Below are 27,720 nucleotides of genomic sequence, written 5' to 3'. Positions count from 1 at the left end.
CTACTTGTATTTTATGAGTATAATCTATGTTTATTACACCTTATTTCATTATAATGTCATATATCCACTCCTTTTATTCAGAGATTTGCTCTTTACATATTTTGATTGGCAGGATGTGCTTTCGGAGAGAAAATTATGTTTGTAGATGATGAGGAGAACAAACGAAGAAAAAGAGCCTGGCCATGTGGAATCCACACGGCTGTGCCACTTACCAGAGGAGAAGAAGGCTCCGGCCGTGTGAATCCACATGACCGTGCCACAAAATAGAGAAGGAACAAGCTCCGGTCGTGTGAATCCATATGACCGTGTCAACAAATAGAGAAGGGCCAAAGTATGGCAGTGTGGATTCCACACGGCCATGTGACATTTCTAGAGGGCAAGAAGAGCATAGTCGTGTGGCTTCCACACTGCGGTGCCACTGGACCAGAGGCTAAGTAGACCTTAGCCGTGTGGATGCCACACGGCTGTGGCACGAGTCATGCCAGGTCCATGCCTTGCTCTAATTAAGGGGTGTTTCTCCCCTTTTCACTCATCTTTGGTTTAGGGCTCGCCCCTATTCCTTGGGGAAGGGTTCTCCCCCTTAGGGGAAATCTAGATCGTCCATCTTCGCCGATCCATCCACCTCCGAATCAAGGATTACAAGCAAGAAGACTGGCGACATATAGATAAGCATTCCTCTCTTCCCCATCTTGTGTTTTGAATTGTAGGATGCTTAATTTCTTTTCTTTTGTTTATAAATCCTTTGCAATATAGTAGATTCTCTAGATCTAGGATGTAGGAAGTGTTGATGTAGAGGGGTCGGCAAGAGGAGGTGAATTGCCTAAAAAAGAAAACAATATCTTTCCCATTCTTTCAACTCAAATTAAAAACAACAATAATATTAACTTAAATTAACAACTAAAAAAGATGTGGCACACTATTTACTTGGTTACAACTTAGGTGGTTATTAATCCAAGGGCAATGAAAAGCTCTAAAAATCTTCTTCGGTGAAGGCGGAGAAGCCTCTTACAATCGTTAAACACTTACTAGGAAAAGAATACAGGAGTTGATTATTGATTTCCTAGGTTCAAGGGTCTTTTTATAGCCCCTGGAAAATCTTATCAGTGGCTTGAGGGCGCCTTCCATAGAGTTGGAAGGCGCCTTCAGTGAGGCGCCAGTGGATAAAATTTTATCCACTGCTAACGAAAAAATCTGCCTGGTCGAAGGCACCTTCCATAGGGCTAGAAGGCGCCTTCGTACTCTTCATCGAAGGCGTCTTCCAGCCATGGAAGGCGCCTTCCACAGAAGGCGCAAAGGCGCCTTCAACTGCCTTTGAAGGCGCCTCCAACAATACTTACAGCGACTTTTGCTCTTTTGCTGCTCCAATCGCCTCGGTGATTTCGACCAACCAGAATAGGGCTCACCTGAACCAATTTCCCAGTTGTCTCCTCGAGCAAGCTTCTGCTCCATCTTCTCATCCCTCAAAACATCACGCACGTCCTTATCATCCACCGGTGTACTCTTCCATAGCACCTCATCCCTCGGATGCACCAAGCTCATCGGCTCCCTTACCGTGTCATCCTTCTCACTAGCTGCGTCTTCTGCTCGACTTCTTATGTTCCTAAGTTCCTGCACACTTAGACACAAGGATCAAACATAACATGACCTAACTTAGCCTGTTTGATCACATCAAAACTACCACGGGATTCCAACAATCTCCCCCTTTTTGATGTGTATCAACCCAAGTTCAAGTTAGGGTAAAAACAAGACAATAAAAGTATTATAAAGAAATTGCAATAATAACATTTTAGGAAAATTCAAAATTTTATAATGTTGCAAATTTCAAAATTTAAATCTCCCCCTAAACTTGTACTTATTCCTCCCCCTTTGATCACATAAAACAAGAAAAATACTATAAAAGTTAGAAAGTTATGGAAATAATTTTAGGGGTACTTAAAAATATTTCCATAGAGTCATACTTTATATTTGACAAGAAAGAAAAGAGTTAAAAATATTTTGTCAATTCTAAAAATTTGATGAATTTTTAACTTGTTTAAAAGATTGTAATAGTAAATCGTTTAATAGTTAGTCAATTAAACAACTATTTTAATAATCAACTTCCAGGCTGTGGCGACGCACTAAGCCTCATAGATATTGGAACAACAACCACTTTCTTAGACAAAGTCTTTTAAATAAATTAATATTTAATCTCCTTTCTGACATTTAGCCCTTTTAAAAATTAAAAGAATTTTAGACTAATCATGATTTTGGAACACAATATAGGTTCATATTTACTGGGTTAATTAAAAATTTAGAGGGTACATACCTTCTAGGGATTTTTCTAAATTATCCCTGGTGTTTTCTAATGTACCAGTTTAGCCTACCATAATTTCTAATTTTTAATTTTTGAAAATTACTTAGTTTCAAACATGCATATTCTTTTTCTAAATTTCCAATTTGTATTTTTAATTTATCATTTTCTAATTTTAAATTGTCAAACAAATCTAAAGGACATGTCTTTCCTAAGTCTAATTTTAACTTAGCATTTTCTTTTTCTAATTTTACTAAATCTTTGGAAAGTATCTTAATAAAATTAAAAGACTGCTTGGGAGATAGTGCACATACCTCACTTACCTCATGTTCTAATGCTCCCCCTTCATCGCAAGTTTCTTCTGATGATTCTCCCCACTTCATCGATGCTCATTTCTAAGCTGTTTTCATCTTCTTCTTGGTGGTCAACAAGTAGGACTAGTCTGGAGAAGGCCTCAATCTCGAACTCAGAGGATAATCATTCACCCCATATGGCCTTCAAGTTCGTGTGCTTTGGTCTGTTGACCTTGTCTTTCTCCTTCTTCTTTAGTTTAGGGCATTCATCTTTGATGTGCCCTTCCCCTTGCCAATTGTAGCATCGAACCTTTCTTTTACTCTAAAAGTGCTTCTTTTCCTGTGACTTATTAAATTTATTAGATTTAATATATTTACTGAATTTTCTACCATTGGAGTCGCTTCATCTTCATCGATTGATGCTTCAGAGTCTTGATCTTCCGTTCTTACCTTTAGGGCAATGTCCTGACTCGGTCCCTTTCTTTGTCCTGCACATCGAGATTTGTGTAATTTGAAAATAGAAAAGAGATTTTGTAAAGTACTCACCTCGAGATCTTTGGATATATAGTAGGAGTCTACAATAGATGTCCATTCCGGTGTTCTTGGGAACGCATTTAATGCATACCTTTGTGTGTCCTGATTAGTTATCGATTCTCTGAGTTTGTTAATCCGGTGATAAGTTCCTTGATTCTTCCGTGTAGATGTGCTACTGACTCTCCTTCATCCATCCAGAGGTTCATCAGTTGGTTTCGGAGCAGGTCCCGTCTCGCAAACTTTGTTTTGGAAGTTCCTTCGTGCGGCTCTAGGAACTTCTCCCAAAGTTCCTTTGTTGATTCGTACTTACCAATCCTATTCACTTCCTGGGTGGAAGTACGCTAAATAGGTGGAACTCGACTCATCTGTTTGCTACGAAGTCTGTTTGCTCCTTCTTGGTCCATTGATGTTCTTCCTTTTCATTTCCTTGGGAGTCTTTGGGAGCTACAAAATCATATTTAATTATTAACAGTAATTCAAAATCAGTTTCGAAAAATACCTCCATGTGTTTCTTCCAACACGCAAATTCTCCCTTAAACTTTTGTGGGAAAATTGTCGGTCTGGCCATCGTTTTAATACTTCAGTCAGTGGTTAGTCCTTCTGAGGCTGTTAGGCTCTGATATCACTTATTGACGCAGCGGGGCTGGCAAGAGGAGGTGAATTGCCTAAAAAAGAAAACAATACCTTTCCCATTCTTTCAACTCAAATTAAAAGCAACAATAATAATAACTTAAATTAACAACTAAAAAAGACAAGGCACACTATTTACTTGGTTACAACCTAAGTGGTTGTTAATCCAAGGGCAATGAAAATCTCTAAAAATCTCCTTCGGTGAAGGCAGAGAAGTCTCTTACAATCGTTAAATGCTCAGAAAGTTACTAGGAAAAGAATATAGGAGTTGATTATTGATTTCCTAGGTCAGGTCTTTTTATAACCCCTGAAAAATCTTATCAGTGGCTTGAGGGTGCCTTCCATAGAGTTGGAAGGCGCCTCGAGCGAGTTGCTAGTGGATAAAAGTTTATCCACTACCAACGGAAAAATCTGCCTGATCGAAGGCGCCTTTCATAGGGCTAGAAGGCGCCTTCGTACTGTTCATCGAAGGCGTCTTCCAACCATGGAAGGCACCTTCCACAGAAGGCGCAGAGGCGCCTTCAACTGACTTTGAAGGCACCTCTAGCAACACTTACAGCCACTTTTTCTCTTTTACTGCTCCGATCGCCTAGGTGATTTTGGCCAACCAGAATAGGGCTCACCTAAACCCATTTCCTAATTTTCTCCTCGAGCAGGCTTCCACTCTGACTTCTCATCCCCCAGAACATCGTGCACGTCCTTCTCGTCCACCAGTGTACTCTTTCGCAGCACCTCGTGCCTCGGATGCACCGAGCCCATCAGCTCCCTTCCTATGCCATCCTTCTCGCTAGCTGCGTCTTTTGCTCGACTTCTTGTGTTCCTAAGTTCCTGCACACTTAGACACAAGGATCAAACATAACAAGACCTAACTTAACCTGGTTGATCACATCAAAACTACCACGGGGTTCCAACAAGAAGTAGTTGTGATGTAATGTATAAACTATGTATTTAGACATTTTCTTATGCTATCATATGTTTTATGACTTGTTCTTGTGTATTGTGCCTTGTATGTGTTTGGCAAAATATGTGTGAGGTCAATACATTAAGATGTAGAGTTTTGATCACCATGTAGGGGAAGAACCTTGGATTGTAAGACTATGGGACCTTGTGACAGAAGGTATCCCTTACTTTCTATGGCGTTTTTTTAAAACAGGGATCAATTCTCTGCTAAGGAGGTTAATTAGAGTTTTAGGAGTTTTTTCCAAACTAATGTTAGGAAGTGACTTGTGCAATCTAGCGATTGTATGACCGAGGGACCCTATGACAAAAAGTATCCCTTTAATCGGACTTTCTAAGTTACCTCTTCTACTTAATTGTATTAATCTACCGTTAGGAAGAAAATCGATTAACTCTAGTGATTGTATAATCGGGAGGCCTTGTAACAGAGGGTATCTCTTTAACCGAACTTTCTAGAGCTGTTTCTTTAATTAATGGTGTTAGAACTTAGGTAAACTCTTCGGTGCAATCTGCGCAGGGATTGTGTTGGACTTTAGTTAGAATTCCTACACGAGTGTAAGCATGGAGTTAGGTGGATAAATAATGCATAGGGATATTAACTAGCATCATAATGAAACTGAAATCCTAGAATCTATCATCCTTCATTCATCTATTGTTATTCTCTCTCTCTCTCTCTCTCTCTTCCCTTCTCTTTCTCTCTTAAGCATTAGTAATCAAAACTATCCTTCCGATTGTCTAGATAATTCACCGTACGAAGTTAACTAGTGCTTAATCAACAGTCCCTGTGAGATAGATAGTTTATTACTTGACGACACCTGTATACTTACAGACTCACATCAAGTTTTTGGCACCGTTGTTGAGGACTGTTCACATTAACATTAGTTGATTAGCATATGTGTTACTCTAGATATTTTTCTTTTTCTTTCCTTTCTACATTTTATTTCTTATTTTTCATTATGCATTTTATTTCTTATCTTTAAATTTTGCATTTATTTTTTAAAAAAAAATAATATAAAAATTGGCTGAGTGCCTTGATTATTTTATATCTCCTATATCCATGTGTTATATGATGATTACTCGCCATGTCTTGTGAGTTTAGTGATATTGTTTCAAGTGAGATTAGAAATTTTCTTTAGCCATGATTGATATTCTTGGCAACCTAGAGGCCTAAATGTAAAATGTAATTTAGATGACAAGCAAATTTTGAACATCTGCAAAGTATATGATAGTCTAACCCATCCGACTATCATATGCCGCCTATTTTAAAATGATGCCTAGCCCTTCCACTGAACCAATTGATGATACCTGCAAGGTTTGTGGCAGTTCATCCCATCCAGCTGCTATTTGTCACTTCTTCCAAAAAACTACTGCCTCTTACTCGAAACTTCAAAATCTATTCCAATTTGTACATCAAGACATATATGATTCAGTTCCTAGTATTTCCAGCTATGACTGGAGAGATCATCAAACTTAAAACATTCAACCCAAGAACACTTCTGAGGAGGATGAGCAGCTACTACCACAACAAACTTCTCTGACTAACCTGACACTACAATCAAGATTGGGTGGACCATCAAAATTTAGACTATATCTGCATTCAAAGTGTTAAGTGGTCTTCTCAAGAAAATCAGAGTCCATCAGAATTTCAAGATGACTCACTATCAAATGGACCACAACAGTTGCAACTTAATGAGTTGACTGACTGGGAGAACTCCCAAGACTCAAATATTCCTACTCCTAGTCAAATGAAGACCAAACTTCAAGAATTAGAAGAGCTCTTGATGCAAGAGGGGATCTTGTTTCTCCAATCCCTATGGTAAGTTGATGTGTCAAGTACAAATTTAGAGCCTCAGTTGAATGATGATTTGGAAGGAATGGAATGTAAAGCTAAAGGCGATTGTGATCATTATTCTGTAGCTCTACAAGACTCCTCTATTGGTTTGCATGGTGATGATGTATTTGATGATACTCTGGACACTGATAGGACCATTGATGCATCTTCAACCAGTCTTACTATTGTTCCTTTTGCAACTTCTGATAATACATGCTTGATGGATGATAGGATCATAGATGAGGCAGATGTTAACATTAGTATACAGCAGCTCTTCGAGTGGAAAGTGGTAGATAGCCGAAGACCCTAAGACTGGACATTCTCACTTTTGGCTATTCTTCACTTTTATCAAAACAAGGCCTCAACATCAACTTTGATTACCGCGCTTTTGGCCTAGATACTTCAAGTGAACCTTCTCCAACCGTCAAGAACAATCTTTAAGGAGAAGGAGAGAGATGTTCCTTAAAATGTAATTCCCACGATGAAAGCTCCCTCCGCATTTTAGGCCATTAGCCGAAAAGTTCAAAGGTATCTCACTCCGGCAAAATCATGATTTCGATGAACCTAATAAGGGGTCAAGATAATGACCTTAAACAAGCACTTCTTGGGAGACAACCCAAGTTCAATCTTGTATTTAATTTAGTTTTAATTTCTTTCTAGTTTCTTCACTTTGTTCATAATAACCCTTATCCCTCTACTTAGTTTTCCTTATCCACTTTCTTCTTGTAGGATTCAAAGTTGTAGAGGAGCGTGAATCACAGATAAGAAAGTATCTTCAGAACATGAATGTCTCAATCATTTGGAGCTCATCACTTGGTAACTTCTCTAATTTCAAAATCTCCTCCATATTTTCATTTCTAGTTTTTATTGGGACAATGAAAAGTTTAAGTCTGAGGGATGTGTGGATTATAGTTTAGTTTTTTCATATTTATTTTAGTATAATAAAATTTTTCATAGTTCAGATATCACGTCATGATTATTTGTTCCTTAATGCAAAACACTAGCACACTTGTTCTAAATTTTATGTGATTTATCGGTTAGTTATGGTGATAGTATATTTAGTAATCTATCTTTTCCTATCTATGTTAGCATGAAGTGAGCAATATTTTTACTGTAAGAGTTTAAGTATTAGCCTTATTTTAGAATTTCTTTACACCTTACCTAATTTTGATGATAGATAACTCTAAAAATAGTCATGATTCATAGAACTGGACTAGTACATATATTTCTAAGGTGACCTCTTAATTATATTTAGGTTACTAGATGATCTCGAATCATGGCAACTCACTTAGAAAAATCAAAATATCTACATTTGCATTTATATATTTATATTTGCGTTAGTGATACACCTTTAAAGCACCAAAAAAAAAGAAAAAAAATTATATGATAAAGGGATAGAAAGTAGTTATCGTGAGTGAAAACTAACAATTTACCTGTTTGAGACCGAGTAAGGTTACTGGAAAAATAAATGTTATGTTTCTCTTGATTCTGAGTAGTCCTTTGATACCTTGTGTAGTTTTCTTAGGCCATGTCGAAACTATTTTTGTATCTTGCTCACCAATAAAATTATTTGATAGGATTAGATTGACTCACTAAAGATTATGATGCACTATTTAACCACATGAGTTTAGATACAATTTTTACTTGAGGACAAGCAAAGGTTTAAGTATGGGGGTGTGATGTGCATAGGTTGTATTTTGTTTCTAAATATTCTTTAATGTACATCTACTTGTATTGCATGCATATAATCTATGTTTATTGCACCCTATTTCATTATATGTCATACTTCCATTTTATTTTGTTCAGAGATCTGCTCTTTGTATGTTTATATTGACAGAATGCAAATTGAAGTAAAAATGGTGTGGGAAGACACATTGATGCAATTTGTGAAGAATCAGCAACCTAGCCATTCCCCGTGGCACGACCGTATGCTCTCTCCCGAGGCAAAATCAGGGCAGGTCGTGCCTAAAGTTACTACCATGCCTCCCACAAGCAGCCAACCAAGAGGCAGTCGTGTGAAAACACATAGCCATTTCCCCCTTCCACAACCGAATCGTGTTCCGGCTTTGCTATACTTCCATAAAGGAATTAGGGTCGGGTCGTGCCAAGTTTCTAGAGGTAAATTAGGGGTTGGACATGCAAATTGGCACGGTCGTGCCTCTCTGGCCGAGTCTATTCACGCCCAGGTCGTGCCAAAAGACACAGTCATGGCGGAGAAAACAAGGGGATCATGTGCCCCACTATAAAAGGGGGTTCTCCCCTTTTCTCATTATCTTTGTTTTAGAGCTCCATCCACATTCCCTAGGGAAAGGTTCTCCCCCTTGGGGAACCATCGAGCTTCCATCTTCGACGTTCCACATGATCCGTCCACCTCTAAAGTAAGGATTGTAAAGCAGGAAGACCAGTAGCACATAGATAAGCATTCCTCTCTTCTCTATCTTGTGTTTTAGATTATATGATGATTAATTTCTTGTCTCTTGTTTGTAAATCCTTCGTAATAGAGTAGATTCTTCATATTTAGGATGTAGAAAGTAGTTATGATGTGATCTATGAATTATCTATTATACATTTTCTAGTGCAATGAAGTGTTTATGTCATATTCTATTGTGTTGTGTCTTATATATGTTTGGCAAAATGTATGTGAGGCCAATACAATTAGGTGTAGAGGATCGGTCACTGTGTAGAGGAGGTGCCTTGGAATGTATGACCATAGGATCATGTGATAGAGAATATCCATTACTTTCTCAAAAATTATTTTAACTTAAAATTTTCTTGAAAATCATTTTAACATAAAAATTACTTTAACTTTAAAAGTTATTTTAAAAAATTATTTTTAAAAATCTTTTTAACTTAAAAAATTATTTTAAAAATCTTTTTAACTGAAAAAAATTATTTTAAAATAATTTTTAAGTCAAAAATTATTTTAACTTAAAATTTTCTTAAAACTTATTTTAACTTAAAAATTATTTTAACTTTAAAAGTTATTTTTAAAATTTATTTTTAAAAATCTTTTTAACTTCAAAAATTATTTAAAAAATATTTTTAACTAAAAAAAATATTTTAAAAATCTTTTTAACTTAAAAAAATGTATGTTAAAAAAATCATTTTAACTTAAACAATTATTTTGAAATCCTTTTAATATTTTAAAAATCTTTAAAAATCAGTTTAAATTCTTTAAAAATCATTTTAAAATTAAAACTCTTAACTTAAAACTTAAATCTTAATTGAATAAATTCAATTAAACTTTAAACTTAATAATTAATAAGTAAATTTAGTCTAACTTTATTTAAGAACTAAGATTGACCTGATTAGTATCTTGATCAACTTTATTCTAAATCATTTTAAATCAAACTTGATTTTACATTAAAAATTAAGAAAAATTTTAACTACTTTATATTAATTAAAGAACCTTAAAATTACTTAACTTGGTTTAATAACTTCAATAAATTTAACTCCAAATTAATACTTTAAACTTAGTTAATCTAAGGATAATGTGTAACGACCTGACCCATTTGGCGGCCCATTTGGCGACCCTCGGGTCGTCGACCGTCGACCGTCTATCGTGCCGTTACTCACTAGGACTTTCCACCCCTGGCCAGTGGATTTTTGCCTCCCCCAGGATTCGAACTCTAAACCTCCAGGCTTAAGTATTAGAGTTTATGAATCTTGGTAACCAAGTGAGATGATTGTAACGACCCGATTTTCCCTATTTGGAGTTCCAAATTTCCATAAAAATATTTGGAAATACTTTTAAAATATTCTAGAGATTTTTAGAAATTTTTAGAGTATTTTTACGTAATTTTTGGAGATCGTTTGATATTTTTACAAAACGAAAGAAAGTTGACAAAAAATTTGTCAAAACTGAAGCTCGAACCACGACCTCGGGTCGGACTGACCCAACCGGACACGGCCCAACCAGCTGAGCTACACGGGCTTTGTTAACTAAGTATGGGGAGGAATAAATTTAAAGCATAGATGGTAATTAATAAAAACCCGAATTATAAGAGAAGATTTAGGTTTTCTTTTCCCGAAAACCTAACTTCCCTCTCCTTCTCTCTCGCGACGGCGCCTCCTCTTCCTCGGGCGAAAATAGCAGGCACATCTAGGTGATTCTGGCGGTCGGCCAAAGCTTCCCGAGGGGCTCTCTTCAACTCCTTAAGGTCGCCTTGTCAAGGGAAGCTCGCGAGCACAAAGGAAGCACCGCGAGCTCGGGTTTGCTCCGAACCCTAGAATCCCTTCCACCCTTCGGTTGTAAGTCCAAGAACCGACAGTAAGTACTACTCACCTGTGGTAGGAGTTGCTCCGAATTTTCGGGTTTCGTTTCCTTGCTTCCGGATCTTGTTGTGCCGAGTAGAAGAATATGCTAGGGTTTTCTTCCTTGCTTTGTTGAGATGCCATTCTCGGATTTAAGCCCGAGCAATATTGAATTTTATTGTTATTTCTTTGCTATAGATTTAAGCATGAGCAGTAGTTGAATTTGTTTCACTTTCATAGCTCAAACTTCACAGTATGCTTAGTTTTGCTATCACAGCATGTTTAAGTTGTTTTATTCCTTGCAGCATAGCCTAAGGAGCATGGTTGTGCTATGAACCCTTAGAATTTGTAGGTAGATGGAATGGTAAAGTGCCCCATTTAATCTGTTTAGGGGTTTATGAGAATGTTAGTACTATTATGTTGATTCGTTCCTTTAGTACAGATTAAAAATGTTAGTTGTAAGTGTTAGCAATATCATTCAGTTGCCTTAGGGTGCTTTGGTAATACAGCATGCTTTAAAATTAGAAATGCATGCTATATTTACTTACGTGATGTATGATTAGTAAGATTAGATTTGCTTCTTTTGCTCTTATCACAGCATGTTTAGATAGTTCAAATTAGTTCTCTTCTGCTCTATTTTGTAGCATGATTAGTAAGATTAGATTTGCTTCTTTTGCTCTTATCACAGCATGTTTAGAAAGTCCAAGTTAGCTTTCTTTTGCTCTATTTTACAGCATGTTTAGAAAGTTTGAATTAGCTTTCTTTTGCTCTATTTTACAGCATGTTTAGAAAGTCCAAGTTAGCTTTCTTTTGCTCTATTTTACAGCATGTTTAGAAAGTCCAAGTTAGTTTTCTTTTGCTCTATTTTACAGCATGTTTAGAAAGTCCGAATTAGCTCTCTTTTGCTCTATTTTATAGCATGATTAGTAAGTTCAAAGTCGCTTTCCTTTGCTTTGTTTAATAACATGCTTAGAGAGTTCAGATCTGCTTCCCTTGTGTATTTTCATATAGCATGCTTGGTTAGTTGTAATCCTACACTTGTTGGATATATCTACAAGATTCTAATAAACTCTAATAAAGGATTATGAGAAGTGTGAGTAAAGAAAAAGACTAAAGTCTAGTTAAAAAGAAATAATAAGTAAATTAAAGTAAGAGGCTAGTACCCGACTTCCGAGGTTGTCGTTAAACAAATCCAGGTGACCAATTCTGAGGTCTTGGCCCTGGTAAGACCGAGGTCTTTATCCTTCATAGGGCTGGAGGCTCGCTACCCCAGTCACTATTAGAGAGCGCGCAAAACAAAGATGATACTAGCATGGGCCCAAAGAAGAAGAAAAGAAAGAAGAAAAGAAGAAGAAAGTAAAAGAGAAATTAAAAGATTAATTTCTAGTATAAGAAAAGTTAAGAAGAAAGAAAGAAGAAGAAAGTAAAAGATAGAAATTAAAAGATTAATTTCTATTACAAGGATATAGGAAATTGAAACAAGTTTTATGCTTAGAATAAATAAAAAGTTAGTTTCTTTAATTCTAAGCTTACAGTGTTAATTTCCTTATTATCCTGTCAGTTAGTGAGCATGTTTAGTATCCAATTTTATTTCTGTATACCATGAGCACATGCAGATTTGCTTTAGCGTTTCAGTTTCAGTATTATTGCATTACTTTTTACGCACTTCGAGTTTTGTGAGATAGATTAGTACTTACTAAGCGTTATCGCTTATAGTTTTGTTTTCTTTCCTCCTACTGCAGATAAAGGAAAAGCTAAGATATGAAGGGAGGCGACAGGGTGGTGGTGATGATGAATGTGTGTGGTGACTGGACTATGGAGAGATCCAGAGAATGCTAGCAAACTTGCAGGACCTAATGATTAGAGTTTATGCTTTAGTTCTTTTCTTTAAATACTGTTATGATGTTTATGTGATTGTGATTGAGTTTGATTCGTATTGTAGCTTATTTATGTCCTATTCTGGGAGTTATGTTTAGTTCTTGTTGCTAGTCTAGTCTTTTGGTTATAGTATGAATTTATTACTACGTGGTTGTGAATAAAATGTGTTCCAGCCGCATGTGGCTGCGTATATATCTTGTGTATTATAGATTTGGTCACCGGTACAGGGGAGACTCTTTCGAAATTTTTCGGTAGGAATTCCTCTGAACCGTGATAAATCTAACTGACTCTAATAATAGCGTCAGTGACACTAGATAGAGAGTTGTAGTTAGGTAACATTCGCCCTTAGAGAGTAGAAGTAAGAAGGGTGGGTTGTTACATAATGTACATAACAATTAAATTATAACTAAGACTTTCATCAATTAACTCAATCAATTAATACAAAATTTAAGTTGTTTTAATCAAATAAGTATTAAATTGAGTTAATAACAAATTATTGCATTTAACTTGAAACTTAAATGAATAATTATAATAAGTATGTAGAAATACTTATGAAAATAGTATACTAAACATTAGGGGTGATCATGGATCGGGTTGGTTCGGTTATTGGGGTAAAAATTTATCCGGCCTTACTAGATCAGATAATGCAATATCAGGACCTACATCCGGCCCTATATCCGACGGTTCTTATGTATCAGATATCCGACGGGTTGTCAGTTATTTGGATATCCGACCCTATATCCAATGAAATATAAAATATAAATATAAGTACAACAAAAAAATAAAATATTTTAAAATGATAATAGATATTACTCATTATACGTTGTAGCAGCTAATCGGAAATAGCTACTATAACATGTAGCAGTTTATCAGTAGTAGATGCTACAACGTGTAGCAGCTTATCAACAATAATTGCTACAAGTAGGGGTGATCGCGGATCGGGTTGGTTCAGTTATTGGGATAAAAAATTATCCGGCCCTACTAGATCAGATAATGCAATATCAAGACCCTACATCCGACCCTATATCCGGCGGATTATTTTTTTTCGGTTCGGTTCGAGTCGGTATAAGTGGGTTGGTCGGTTTGGCGGGTTGACTGCTCACCCCTACTAAACATAAGTGTTACTGATCCCAATTTCCTTAACACACTTAGGTAGACAAATGTACTAAAGTCTTGAAATTATGCTCAAACCCTAGTATTCACTTCAGGGGGAGTGTTGACTTCAGGGGAGATGGTTTTGAGAAATATTTTGAAAAATTACTTTTGTAAAAATATTTGAAAAATTTATAAATACACTTGAAAATATTTTGAAAAATCTTCTCACACTTTATTTGAAAAATATTCTTAAAATATTTCCAATTTTTTTCATTTTGAAAATTATTTTACAAATTACTTTACAAACTTGGTTTATAAAAAAAAACAACACTCTATGCTTTTCAAAAATTATTTTGAATTATGTTTTTTTTTGACATATTTTGAAAAACTATTTTGTTACATAGTGAACATTTTAACAAATTGACAAGCTCATCTCAAAAGATTTTGTTCCACAATCACTTTCAAATTTTTTTTTTTAGTATATTGGAAAATATTTTGAAAGCTCACTTTCAAACTTTGTGTTCTTTTAATTTGGATCAACCCCCTAGACACATAGGAAGTTTTACTTATGGTTAACAAGAAGTCCTAAGAATGTGTCGAGTTCAGGCAGAGCCCTAATTAAAAGATTAAAAGTATTTTTTAAAAATTAAATTCTGCAAATCTTTAAAACTGAGTTTTATAAAGTTCAAAAAAGGGTTTACTTAAGTTTTCTTTTATGCTTACTTAGAAAGACGTTTTTGCAAACACTTTGGAAAGTTTTTTGTACATTATTGGTGCAAAACCTAATAGAACCTTAAGTTTATATCCTTTTGATGTGTGCCAAAGGGGAGAGTGATGTCTTAAGTTAGAAAAAATTATCTAAAACCTCTCAAACTTTTTAAAATTTCTCAACTCTTGAGAATTAACCCTTAAAAACCCAAGCCTAACTTAAGAAAATTGTCGAATATCCAAAAGGGGGAGATTGTTGGTACAATCGACCTCTAGGGTTTTGATGTTTGACAATATGACCAATGGTTGACCTAAACAGGATTTGATGTTTGGGAGAGAGAAGTCTAGTCAGAACTAGATGACTAACAAAGGTAAGTTCTAACCAAAGGTTAGGTAAAGTGGAAGTCTTGATGAGTGAAGTCGGGCCCTAGTGAGTGAAGCTAGGTGGTGGAAGTCCCGGTGAGAGAAGCCAAACCTAGTGAGTGAAACTAGGTGGTGGAAGTCCCGGTGAGTGAAGTTAGGCCCTAGTGAGTGAAGTTAGGTAGTGAAAGTCCCGGTGAGTGAAGTCGGACCCTAGTGAGTGAAGCTAGGTGGTGGAAGTCCCGGTGAGTAAAGCTAGGTAGAGAAAGTCCTGGTGAGTGAAGTCGGACAATGGAAGTCCTAGTGAGTTAAGCTAGGCAACGCTAGGAAGGTAATCCTAGATTTACTGTACTATGTTTATCTATTGTACTAACTCAGTGTTGCTAGGTCGACAGGCTGATCGGGTAGCTGGCACGAAGTCCAGACTGGTCGACGGGTTGACCGGACGTCTGGCAGGTAAGTTAAGATAAGTCACTGAGGGGAGTGACTTGGTGAGGACGCGTTCCCAGTTAGGGAACTTAGGCACCGATCCAACTTAGAACCATTTCGGAAATCTAAGTTGAGATCTTGACTAGATTCCGATCTCGGTGAGACGGAATCTAATTACTACTCTTTTTTTCTTTAACTGTACTGACTTTTGTTTTACAAGGTAGTATAACTATTATTTTGCCTCAAACTAACACTTTCTTGCAGGAAAAGGACCTTCTGGAGAAAGGTGGTCCGAGCACTCGGAAGGGATCCGGGGGCTCGGAGTTGTCCGGGTGCCCAGAACTAGTTCGAGCGCCTGAAACGAAAAGTTTATCCTGTTGCAGTCGTCGCACGTGGAGCTCATTGGTTGGCTAGGCTACATCACAGTCCAAGTACTCGGAAGGGATCCGGATGCCCGGAGCCTCCTATATAAGGAGGGTGAGCCCTGAAGCAAAGAACAACAACGATATCTGCTCTATTGCGTTGCGCTCCTACGTCGCTGCGAAGCTCCTCCGACAACATGCTACCAATAGTTTTTTCTTCCTTTATTGTGTTGTCAGTATTTCCTTTTAAAGTTTGTGTACTTGCATTTGTAATCTTTTGCGAACTACTAGTGAATTGTCCAACGAAAGCACTCAATGAATACGGACCTTAGAGTAGGAGTCGACGAAGGATCTGAACCAAGTAAATTGGTTTGTGTCAGCGTTTGTGCTCTCTTTTATTTTTCCCCTGCTTACTCTTACTTAGCTACGAATAATATTAAATCGATATTCACCCCCCCCCCTATCGACTTTCATGATCCAAGAAGCATGTTAGCGATGAGAAGAATCGGGGAGAAAGGGATCGGGTGAGATGATGGGATAATGAAAACTTAGGTTTTGTTATCTTTTAGTTAGTTTAATTAATTGCAAATGAAATCAAGCATCTCCCACTTAATTGATATTCCAAGTAGGCTATCTCTAAACCTAATTAATTCATCTTCTTAAAATATGTCATCCGAACTCCGTTTAAAATCTAAAAAATTTCTAAAAATTCTTAAAAATTTCAATAAGGTTATTTCTCCAATAACACTTATTATTTAATATTTGTATCTTACATGGATACTAGATAGTGGATGCTTTAGATATTTAACTAGAGATCAACATAAATTCACAAACATAAAGTTCAAGAATCTAAGATTAATTGTCTTTGGTAACAATGACAAACTTAAAGTAATTAGAATCGGCGATATTCAGTTACAATAAAATTTCTTAATTAGAAAAGTTCTACTTGTTGAAAATTTTAACTTTAATCTCATATAAATCAATAAATGGAAGTATATAATATTTGGTTATAATTGATGATTATTCCAGGTATACCTGGGTAAAATTCTTAAAGTATAAAATGAAACCTTTGAAATATTTAATAATTTTTGCAAACAAATAGAAAATGAAAAAAGACCTAAAAATTAAAAAAATTAAAAGCGAAAATAATGGAGAATTTAAATATTATAATTTTACAAATCTCTATCTGGAAAATGAATATCACCATGAATTTTCATATCCTAAAACACCCCAATAAAATAGAATAGTCAAAAGAAAAAATAAAACTTTACAAAAAAATAGCTAGGTCAGTGATAAATAATACAACCTACCTAAATTCTTTTGGACTGGAGCCATTAATACAGCGTGCTACGTTCAAAATAGAATTATAATAAATAAAATACAAATTAAAACACCCTATAAAATCTATTTTAATAAGAAACCAAGTATAAAATACTTAAGGATATTTGGGTGTAATTTGTAGGATCGTAGGCGCGTGAGAGTGAGGGTGAATCAAGTGTATTTTAAAATCTTTTTCTTTTTCAAACTTTAAAAAGCGTGTGTGAGTAAGCAACGGAAATTTAAAAGATTAAGTGAGAAAGGAGTAGAAACAGAACACTCTACTCTTGGGTGCTTTGACCACCCTAGGTGCCTAGAACTGACGCGTGTCAGCCAATCAGAATGTGCTAACTCATCTACAAGAGTAGCTGGGTTCAGACCAATCAAGGGTTTGGACCCACTCGGGTCGCCTGGGCCTCAGGGTATTTAGATCCACTCTAGTACCTTGTCGTGCCCCGAAGGAGTCTCAGCCCGATAAACGGACAATATCTCCCCTCTTATGACAACGTATGGAACTTGGATACATAACCACACGGTTGTACAAGTATAATAACTACAACTCACACAGATGGAAATATACTTGGACCCGCGCGGCTGAACAAAAATACAATGAAAGACATAAGGTAGGACACTCAAACCAAAATGACAAACTACGAGCCAGCTCGACTTAAACACAACAAGCAGTAAAAACAGTAAAGGTAGACACAAGTCTAAACATCAAGTCCAAGTCAAAATTATTACAATATCGAATCCATAATGAAATCCAAGGAAATGCAAATAAATCAAAATGACACAAATAAAGTTGTCCTAAGATATGACGTGGGACCGACAGACAGGATACTCCATGCAACTCTACAACATCTACATGATACTTGAAAAACATAAAACATATAACGGGATGATAAGTCTGAATGACTCAGTGGATAATAGACATAATAGTGCATGTTCAACATAGAACATGGAGACCAAAACATACAATCTCAGTAGGGAAATAAAAATATAATTACATATAGCATAATAAATGCACATACCCAATCTGGATCTAACATACACAGTATAGTGATTAGTAAACTCATTAGAGATTAACAACATATTTGTTGAGCAATATATAATAGCATATACATATATGATAAATGAACATGTATGAATCATGACAACCATATACAACAATTATAGCTCAATCAAATGCAACATATCACAAGCATATGTAGATATATCTAAAAAAAATGCACCTTGTATCATATGTATACGAACATGTATGTGTCACTTCTACACAGCACTCTAGCTATCACTACATCAATGTGATCGAGCAGGGAGGACAATGATGATTGCTCGTGTCTCCAGCTACCACTACATCAATGTGGCAGAGACAGACAGAATGCAGAGTATTTATTTAACTACATAACAAGAAGGGGTTACTATCTACGCGACTCCAGCTACCACTACTCAGAATGACCAAGCGAGCACAACAGGACAAGATGAACCCAACTTCAACTACCACTTCCCCTAAGTGGCCGAATGTGTAGCGAATATGACTGACAACTCTCTCAACTATAGAGAGAGACTTAATTGTTAACATGCATAGAGTGCAATAATGAATATGATGTAAATAATTATGATACAGATACATTCATCATCAATGCAAGAACACAATCAACATAAAACTATCCTGGTGTTGTCTTGAGGCATGGGTCTCACACACTTTATGGTAACTCAGACCAAGTTTAATAGGCAAAGTAACTAAGTTGCAAGTTAATTCTACTACAAAAGAGTTGGTCAATAAAACTATCCTTTTGAAGCATAAATGGTTTCTCAAAAGTTTCAAATAAAATAGGAATCATGATTTAGGAAGTCATGTGAAAAAGCTTTAGATGCACATGAGATACATAGAGTTTAATGAGACCATTAATACTACAATTCCTCGTGTAGATATCAAAATGACTCACCTTCTATAGTTGTGAATTTGAATAGGTATATATTTGGTTACGCCATTTGTTGGCCTCAATTAAGGCCACACTTCTTAGGCATGCCTGAGTCAAACTTAGGCAATGATAATTGAATGATGAGTTTTACTTGAGTTGATTCATGAACTTGTATACGTATGTTAAAGGTAAAGCTTGGGATTCACATTAAATGTGTTTAGCAAAGTTAGTAAACCGAACGAGTTTAGAAGTTGCATTGGATACAATTTTAACTAGTACCTACCAAATTAACCATGTCCAAGTTTTACACTTGGGAAGAAGGGATCAAACCCCATTAATAAACTTGAGAAGTGGGAGATGCAAATTAAATTTTCTTCAATACCACCTAATCAAGTTTTCTTAGGCATGTAGTAGGCGTGCAAGGCAACAGCTTGAGCATGAGCTGTAATAACAAAATCAGTAGTTGTTTGCACGCAGTCAAGTCACAGCCCCTGTAAATAATGTAAGATAATAATTATATCCAATATGTTTCTAAGAGCACTTTCTTAAATTTCTTTCCTATGAATGGAATGTTATTAAAGTAATTTGGCTAAATTATTCTGTCAACCTAAAATAATCCATTGCAATTACAATATCAAATAGATCTCATTATCATAAATCTAATGGTATTTTGTTTGTTTGTCTAAAATGCTAACATTGTGACACTGAAATATTTAGAAACAAAAACTTATCATTGATAATAGTAAGGCTGCTTTGGATATCCAACAAAAGAGAGATGAAAGGAAGTGCATACCTTGCAAATAAAATGGAAACTTGAAATGTCGATTGAAAACTTTCTAGTTTTGAGTGTATCTTTTGAAAAAAAAAAAAGAAAGAAATTTTCAAAGTATATAGGATTTTAGTCGCAACCATTAACGACAAAAGTCTAAACCAATTTAAGGTAGTTCATGAAATGTTTTTTTAGCCAAACCAAGTAATGTAGCATTTGTAATCGCATGCAATCAATAATAATACTATATTGTTGTTTGCCAATTCCCATTCCCTCACATGCCAGCTAAGTTTGGATACATTCATAATTAAACAAAACAAAATAGCACGTCGATGAAATAAAAACAATAAACACCATGACATGAGCTGGAAATCGGGCCAAGGCTACTGGCCTCACCTGTACAATAGCACTAAGCAGATTCTCATGAACATCATGACTGGAAAAATAACAATTATATCCATGACATTAGTTGGATTGTTCTCATTCACGCAAACTGATTCTGTGTATGGCTTTCTTTTCCTTAGATGAGTGCCAAGGAGGGGATTGCTATATCATGCAGAACTACATAATGCAGAATGGTGATTGCCTCTCATTACTCGTTGAATTCTTCCGTTGCACTCACATAGCTCTCATCAAATCTACATGTACCTTAGCTTGTTTATGTACCTTGAGATGCTTCGTTTGCTTATACATGAAGCCACTAGTAAATCAGTAATGGAAAAAAGTAAATAAAACAGTCACCATAGGAAGGCAAGTTAACAATTAATATATATCCACAAATATATTACAGCGTCTGAAGGATGAGCAGATCCTGAGTACCTTTAACAAGTTACGAGGAGAGAAATTATGATTCAGACTAATTAGTTTCGGCAGATTCAAAGAGCTCCCTCCATTTCTCTGGAACACTCCCAGGGCCGTCTCCCTGTAAAACATACATAACTTCCTTTTCTCATATTCTATTCCAGTATCAAATCTGAGAAAATAAGACAGCAAAAAAAGATTATTTTCATTATTTTATGAAATTCTTCCGGAGCTCCTGAAAAAGAAAGAAATATAAAGGTTTTGCACCTTGTTCTCCAAAAAGTAATTTTTTAAAAAAAAATAAATAAATACTTGAAGTCCATATTGCAGATTAAACAAAACATATTCTTTTCTTTGTCATTTCATCAAAGCTGTTGACACAAACAATCCCAAGTAGAAATTTGCAAACCTAAAAGGAAAAACATGATACATTTCCTATTATTTATATGAATATGTTTATTCATTTGATTCCAAGGTATAAAGGATTGAAGGTCTCTAGAAGGAGGGTGAAGAAATTTAGCATCCAAGGAATAGCTACCTCAACTGAGTTGATCTCGTAGATCTTTCTTTTAGTACACTCTAGGTCAAGTGCTTGTATACATGCTTCAGCAACTACAAGTCTGCTAACCTCCCCAACAAGCTTATCTCCTGTAGAACATGAAATTTTATCATGCAGATTCAGATGTTGTAAAATAAGTTTTATGAACACTTAAATATGCGTACAAGTAATTAGAAATTTAAAGGTGTTGTTCAAACATTTGGATGTGTTGGGGCCTTCAAGTAAAATTTAAGAATGCAAACTGCTGTATATTAGAAGAGAAGAAATCAAGCTGAGACCTAGCTTCATTGATGAGTTGCCGACTCGGATAACTTCCTGTCAAGCATGTTTGGATGAATTCATGATCATTGAAGCTGGAAAAGCTTTGCAGATCCTCCAAATAGACTGCAGATCAGTAGAGACTGCCTGTCGTCTAGATAAGATTACTTGTGCTCACCTTCTCTCATGTTTTGGTCTCACTAGAAGAAGGATGTTATTAGTTGATGACTTGAAGATCTGGAAATTGTGCTAACGGGATACTATAGGTAGGCTTTACTTTCTTTACTAAAGGTAGACTCTGGAGAACTAATTAGCATGGCAAAGATCAGGTTTTGCTCCCTTCTCAACAGTATGAAATCAACAATTTCATTGTCAATCTTGTTCCTCTATTTGTAAAGAATTGTGTGAGTTATGCATCATATATGCTTTAATTAGAAAATCTCTTGCATATGTCAGGTTAGGATATTTGTAACATAAAACAAGATTGTTGTTCAGCACAGAGAATTTCATTGCTCTAGGCAAGTGGAATGACCTAGTGATACATCATCCTATCTCCACACATCTTAAACTTTCTAAGTGCAAAAATGTAGAATTTCAAGAGGCCAACTTCCTGTTCATCTAGATATTTCAATGTCATTCCTTCATAACAATTTGTAGATGCTACAGAATCCTCTTTGTCAATGTCTTAGCTCAAGTACCTAATATTATCCTTGTATATGCTGCATAATTATCTCTATTCGATGTAGTGGCTGATGTTATTAGATGAGGTTTTGGAGATGGAGGACGAGGTTGTGGACCCAGACATACTTTATACCGACCATGTGTTCACAGTGGTTCACCAACCATCAATCAGATATTGTTGTGGGGATAAGCTTGAACCACCACCTACTGCATAGATTACTGCACAAACAAACACAACCTTATTTTTTTATTCCACCTACTGCACAAACTAACACAACCTATCTTTTGACTCCACCAGCATCCACAACAGTAACTAGACTATAAGTTCTGAATATGTGCATATGAAATAATCTCAAGCATTCCCTTTATTTAATCCACATTTCCTACAACTTCTTGTAGTACTGATTGTGTAAAATTACCACTTAGGGATTAATTAATTAAGGTGCGCCGTTATATAACATGTAATCACAAATTAATTTCTACCCATCATTCACTTGTCACTTGTCTTTATTGCCAGAGGGAACAAGAATAATCTCCATCTAGATATTTTCTGATTATTTGTTTTAGGATTATCTATTGTTACAGAAGTTAGAATTTATTTGTTTTATTAAGGTATGTGATGGATTTGTACCACATTGGTGGCCTAGGTTTAAGGTTTTATCAAGAGTCTTAAATATACCATGTAATGGGTTACACTTGACTTACATTAATAAGAATATAACCTAATATTCTTTTTAAAGCTTTGTCTTTAGACTAGGTGTTTTCTTTAGTTGCCCAATCTATTTTCGGTTTCTTTGCCAATGCGAGGCAATATACATACAAGAAAGTCACCTTTCATCTTGTAGACTTCTAGTGGGCCTATTATCTTCATATTGCACGAGTTGTAAACTTACAGCTTTTAAAAGAGTAGAGGTTGACTTCTTTCTCGGGCAAATTTAGCAATGCAGCTTCCTCTCTTGATCCCAGATGTGGAATCATCCCATGCTATGATCATGTTCTCTTGAGAAGATGGAATCATACGTTGATTGGACTTGTCCCAAAGTCTGCTCATGCTAACAAAGTTACCGATTATTGGCGTATCTCTTGTTATAAGATTTTCTACAAAGTCATCTCCAAACTGTTAGCGACTAGATTATCTGAGGTCTTGGGTCACATTCTTCATCAGTCCCCAGCATCTTTTGTGCAAGGTCGACTCATTACCGATAACATCCATTTAGCTCGGGAGCGAAATACAACCGCAAGCGCATCTCTCCCCAATGTATTATGAAGAATGACCTCCAAAAGGCATTGGGATTTTCTACATGAAGTTCTTGAGGGACTCAACTTTCCTCCACTATTGGTGTCCTAGATCATGGAGTGTGTGACCACTACCTCCTCAGCAGCCATCAATGACGGGATGTTTGGGCATTTTAGGGGAATTTTAGGGGAGTCAGGGTCTCAGGCAAGAGGACCCATTGTCTCCCTACCTATTTGGTATCTACATAGAGGTCTTTGGGAGGTAGCTGCAACAATGCACCACCAATGCAGGTTTCAACTTCCACCCGCAATGTGCCCACCTAGATTAGCTCACATGGCCTATGCTAACGGCCTTCACCTCTTCTGTCATGGTAATACAGCATTAGTTGGCACACTGACCACTTGTCTACGGACTTTCAGGGAGGCAATAGGACTTCCAGGTTAATAGACTGAAGTCGAGCATTTTTCTAGCGAGAATGGTATAGGTTTTCAGGAAGGTGTCATGTCTTTTAGATACCTCGGGATTCCATTAGCTGCAACGCATCTTTGACTATCTAACTATAGCCTTCTAACTAACTCATTGATTCGTCGAATCAATTAGCTGAAGAAGACTCTGTCTTATGTCGATAAGGCACAGTTCATCCCTTCAGTGCTTCAGGGGATCAAGTGCTTCTGAATGTCCATCCTTCAGATACCGCAGGGCATCATTGATTGTATCTATAGTATTTGTCGATCCTTCATGTGAACGTTCAAGCACCTCCAGTGTCTTGAGCAGATATGTGGCAGCCTAAGGATGAGGGAGGCTTGGGATTCAGAGACTTGCAGGCGCTCTCCTGGCTAAGGTTCTATAGCGAATTTAAGAGAAGGAAAATGCACTCTGGACTAGTGGGTTCATCACACCTACTTGAGTCGCAGTGCTATTTGGATCTAGCAAGCAACCCATTAAGATTCCCTTCTGATCAAGCATTTGTTGTAGTTATAAGATCTCATTCTAGAGACTGCGGGGCCACCTGAGACGGCTAAGCAAAGACCGAAAGATTAGTTTGCATAGGATGAAGGGGTAGCCCGAACGAGTGACTTCTTCAGACAACCTAGTCCCAGGATGTGGGTCCAGATGGTGTGGAAGACTTATCTACAACCGAGTCATGAAATCACTTTTTGGATGTTGGCATTGCGAAGGCTTCTCTAGTAAGGCTTCCCACTAGAGATAGATAGACAGCATCATCAGGAGGACCGACAATGCACTTTTTGTAGGCAGGAGCTTGAGACACCAAAGCATCTATTCTTCTAATGCACCTTATTACATAGCTATAGCGGAAGATTTGAGGTTGGCTCCACGTGTCGGGAGATGTCCACATATCACTAGACACTTAAGAGTTTTTAGCCACACTACCGGGGTAGGGCTTATCATAAGTGGTACACTATGGATGGAAGGCACGAAATTGTAATTTTTTAGGTGAGGGACGGTTAGATGTAAAAAGGATAAATAGGAGCGTGAAGCTTTATGTATATAGGTCTTTAGGCGTCTACTCAGCTTTATGTATATATGTTATGCTAACACCTCTATTTTTTAGAATTCTCCATATAATTTCCCTTGATATTGTCCACTTTGAGCCTAAACCTTCATGGATTTATTTTTAGGCTCTACCCAAAAGATCTTATACCAATGGAAATATCTTTATCTTTAAAACTCATGATCTTTTCCATGTATTTCCAATGTGAAAGTTTGCTTGTATTTATAACAATCCTCCCTCAAACAAAGGACCATCATTATTCTCATAGTCAGGTCTCCCATCAAGCATCGGGTTACTTTTGACCTATTTAAGGCCTCCCCTTAAGTATCCAGTCACTCTTAACCTGCTCAAGTCTCCCCTCAAGCATCTTATCACTCTTGACCTGCTCAGGGTCTCCCCTCATCCTTCGTTCAAGGCAACCCCCACATGGCTCGATTTGAACCATGGCTCTGGCTCGTGCTTCTTCTGACGATTATTCCAGTGAAGAACGACCATACTCTAATATCAATTGTTATGTCCAAAAAAAATTCACATATCTCCACAATGGTATAATATTATCCACTTTGGGCCTAAGCCCTCATGGTTTTATTTTTGGACTCTACCTAAAATGCCTCATACCAATAGAGATATCTTTATCTTTTAAACCTATGATCGTTTCCATGTATTGTGAGACTTTGATTGCATTCCCAACATCAACCACACAGCTTTTTGGAAGGCGATGTTTTAGGTGGTTCAAATTAGGTTAAAAAATCCTGATACCTTAGGTAATTTCAAAACAACTCATGCCTCCTTCCGCCTCGAACCACCGTAGTTGCTGCCCCATCGCTGCTATCATCGCCGCTAACACAGCCATCGCTGCTGAGGTTAGGCTGTTACATATTTCGATTCCGGCACAGAACAAACGAAAAACCTAACTTCTCAGTTTAGGTGTTTCATCTTCACCGCTTCAAACACATCATTGGACCGGGGTGAGACGTTCGGACCCATCACCAGGCTCAGGCTATGCTTTTGAGCCCGTTGCGGTCCTGCGATGCATCCTACGTCTGAAGCGAAGACGTTGAGTAAACAAAGAAGTTTTTCGATTTTTTTTAACTTCATGTAGGATTTAATCGAATAACTTTATTAATAATTTTAATATACTTCTCGCTATGATTGGGATAATTTTAATATACTCCTATTAATTTTATATATATATATATATATATATATATATATATATATAATTATTATTTTTTAAATATTTAGATTAACATTTTATTTTTAGTTAATATATTCTATAGTAAATTTGTGTTCTAAATTTTTATTTTTTATTTTTTATTTAATTATTAAAAATTAATGGTAGAAAATGAGAAACAATCAGAGTTGGAGTTGAAGCGAATATTGTTTGGGATTATGGGGTGTTGTATTACAAAGAAAAAATAGATTGCATCACATGTAAATTATGTAAGAGGCTTAATAGGGAGGAATTTAACAGATAAAGCTTCATATTGCACTATTGTAGGATAAGTAGAAGTATGTCCTATATACAAAAAAAGAATAAGAGCTTATCTTGAAAATAACAAGAATAAGAAACGAGAAAGTGTGAAAGAACTAAAAGAAGAGAGGACAGAAGTAAATATAGGCATTTATATAGAGGATGAAGATTGTCAAGTGGAGAAAGATTCTTCTAAAAAGAAGTCAAAGCATCTTGGGCCTATTGATAAATGGGCATCCGCAATAAATCCAACAAAGGTAAGACAACAAAACATAAATGACGCATTGAAATTAATGTTTACAAATGATGTTCATGAGTACCTTGCACGATGGATTTATGAGGCGGGATTCTTATTCATGCAATTGACAATACAAGCCCTAGACAATTTGTAGAGGCGATTGGCCCTTAATATGTTGTTCAAGTAGTGACGAATAATACGACAAACAATATGGCAGCAGCGGAGTTGTTGAAGGTTACACAACCTCAAATTTTTTTAGACCTCTTATGTGACTCAAACAATCAACCTCATGCTTGAAGTAATTGGAAAAAAAATCCAAGTTTAGCGGAATGCTTGAGAAAGCAAAGACCCTAACAATATTCATCTATACGCATTATAGAATTTTAGCTATTATGAGGAAATATATACTAAGAAGAGGGATATTGAAAGGCCCGGGGTGACTAGATTTGCTATTTCATTTTTGACTTTGGAAAGTCTCAAAAGCAAGAAAGATTAATTGAGACTTATGTTTACATCCGAGAAGTGGAGCAACACAAAATTATGGAGTGGTGTAAAGGGGAAAACGGCGGAGGTGACATATCTTTTTCTGGAATGGTGTTTCTTTAGTATTAAATGTTTTCACCCCTTCAGTGAAAGTTTTACACCTTGTTGATGGTGACAAAAAGCCCTCAATGGCCTTTTTATTGGGTGCACTTAAATAAGTCAAGGAAGATATTAGAAAGACTTTCAAAAAAGGAAAAAATGTCACCCCTATTTTGAAAAAAAATCCTTTGCATTATGCCGCTTATTCATTGAATATGATTTTTTACCTCAAAGATCCAAAGCATACAAAATGACACCAATGAATAAGTTCTTGAATTTTGTTGAGAGAATTTTTTCCACCAACGAGGACATGCAATCCACTCCACCATTTGTAATGATAAATTATCGAAGTATAAGAATAAATCCAGAAACTTTGAAATGATCATTTCTCCAAAAGATAAAATCCGCCACCCTGGCATGGGAGGGTAATGGCTAGGATTCAACCCTTGTTCAATTCTGTAAACCTATGATATGATAACTAACTCGGTTATGCCCTAGGGGCAACAAAAAAAATGGTAATGACATATGAGAAGGTGGATGTGTACCACGACTTTGATCCGGGTACATCTCTTCTTTTATTACTATTCAGCGCATACATGTCTTTTCTATCTATTTTTGGGTTTATTAATTTTTTGCCTATTTTTTTAATTTAAAAGGTGGTCCAATTATGGTGGTGACACTCCAAACTTATAAAAAATGGCAATTAGATTTCTCTTTTTGACAAGTAGTTCATCGAGATGTGAAAGAA

General features: G+C 36.3%; 1 protein-coding gene across 3 annotated transcripts in view; it reads right to left on the bottom strand.

Moving 5' to 3' along the window:
• Window positions 1-19,259: 19,259 nt before the first annotated feature.
• Window positions 19,260-27,720, bottom strand: part of LOC121970005 (uncharacterized protein At2g37660, chloroplastic-like) — a 50,124-nt gene continuing 41,663 nt past the window's right edge. Inside the window, exons 8-10 of one of the 3 annotated variants that reach the window (XM_042520389.1) lie at window positions 20,969-21,078; window positions 20,449-20,551; window positions 19,260-19,351 (exon numbers count right to left, since the gene is read on the bottom strand). In XM_042520389.1, the coding sequence (XP_042376323.1) occupies window positions 20,486-20,551; window positions 20,969-21,078 (176 nt within the window). In that variant the 3' untranslated portion in view covers window positions 19,260-19,351; window positions 20,449-20,485. Of the gene's footprint in view, window positions 19,352-19,839; window positions 20,330-20,448; window positions 20,603-20,968; window positions 21,079-27,720 lie in introns of those variants that run through there. The other 2 variants (XM_042520388.1, XM_042520390.1) reach the window with 2 other exon arrangements.

The sequence above is a fragment of the Zingiber officinale genome, chromosome 4A (genome assembly GCF_018446385.1).
Source record: "Zingiber officinale cultivar Zhangliang chromosome 4A, Zo_v1.1, whole genome shotgun sequence".
In the NCBI taxonomy this organism is placed as follows: Eukaryota; Viridiplantae; Streptophyta; class Magnoliopsida; order Zingiberales; family Zingiberaceae; genus Zingiber; species Zingiber officinale.
Note: the sequence above shows the minus strand (reverse complement) of the source record. Positions and strands in the feature narration are given on the sequence as shown.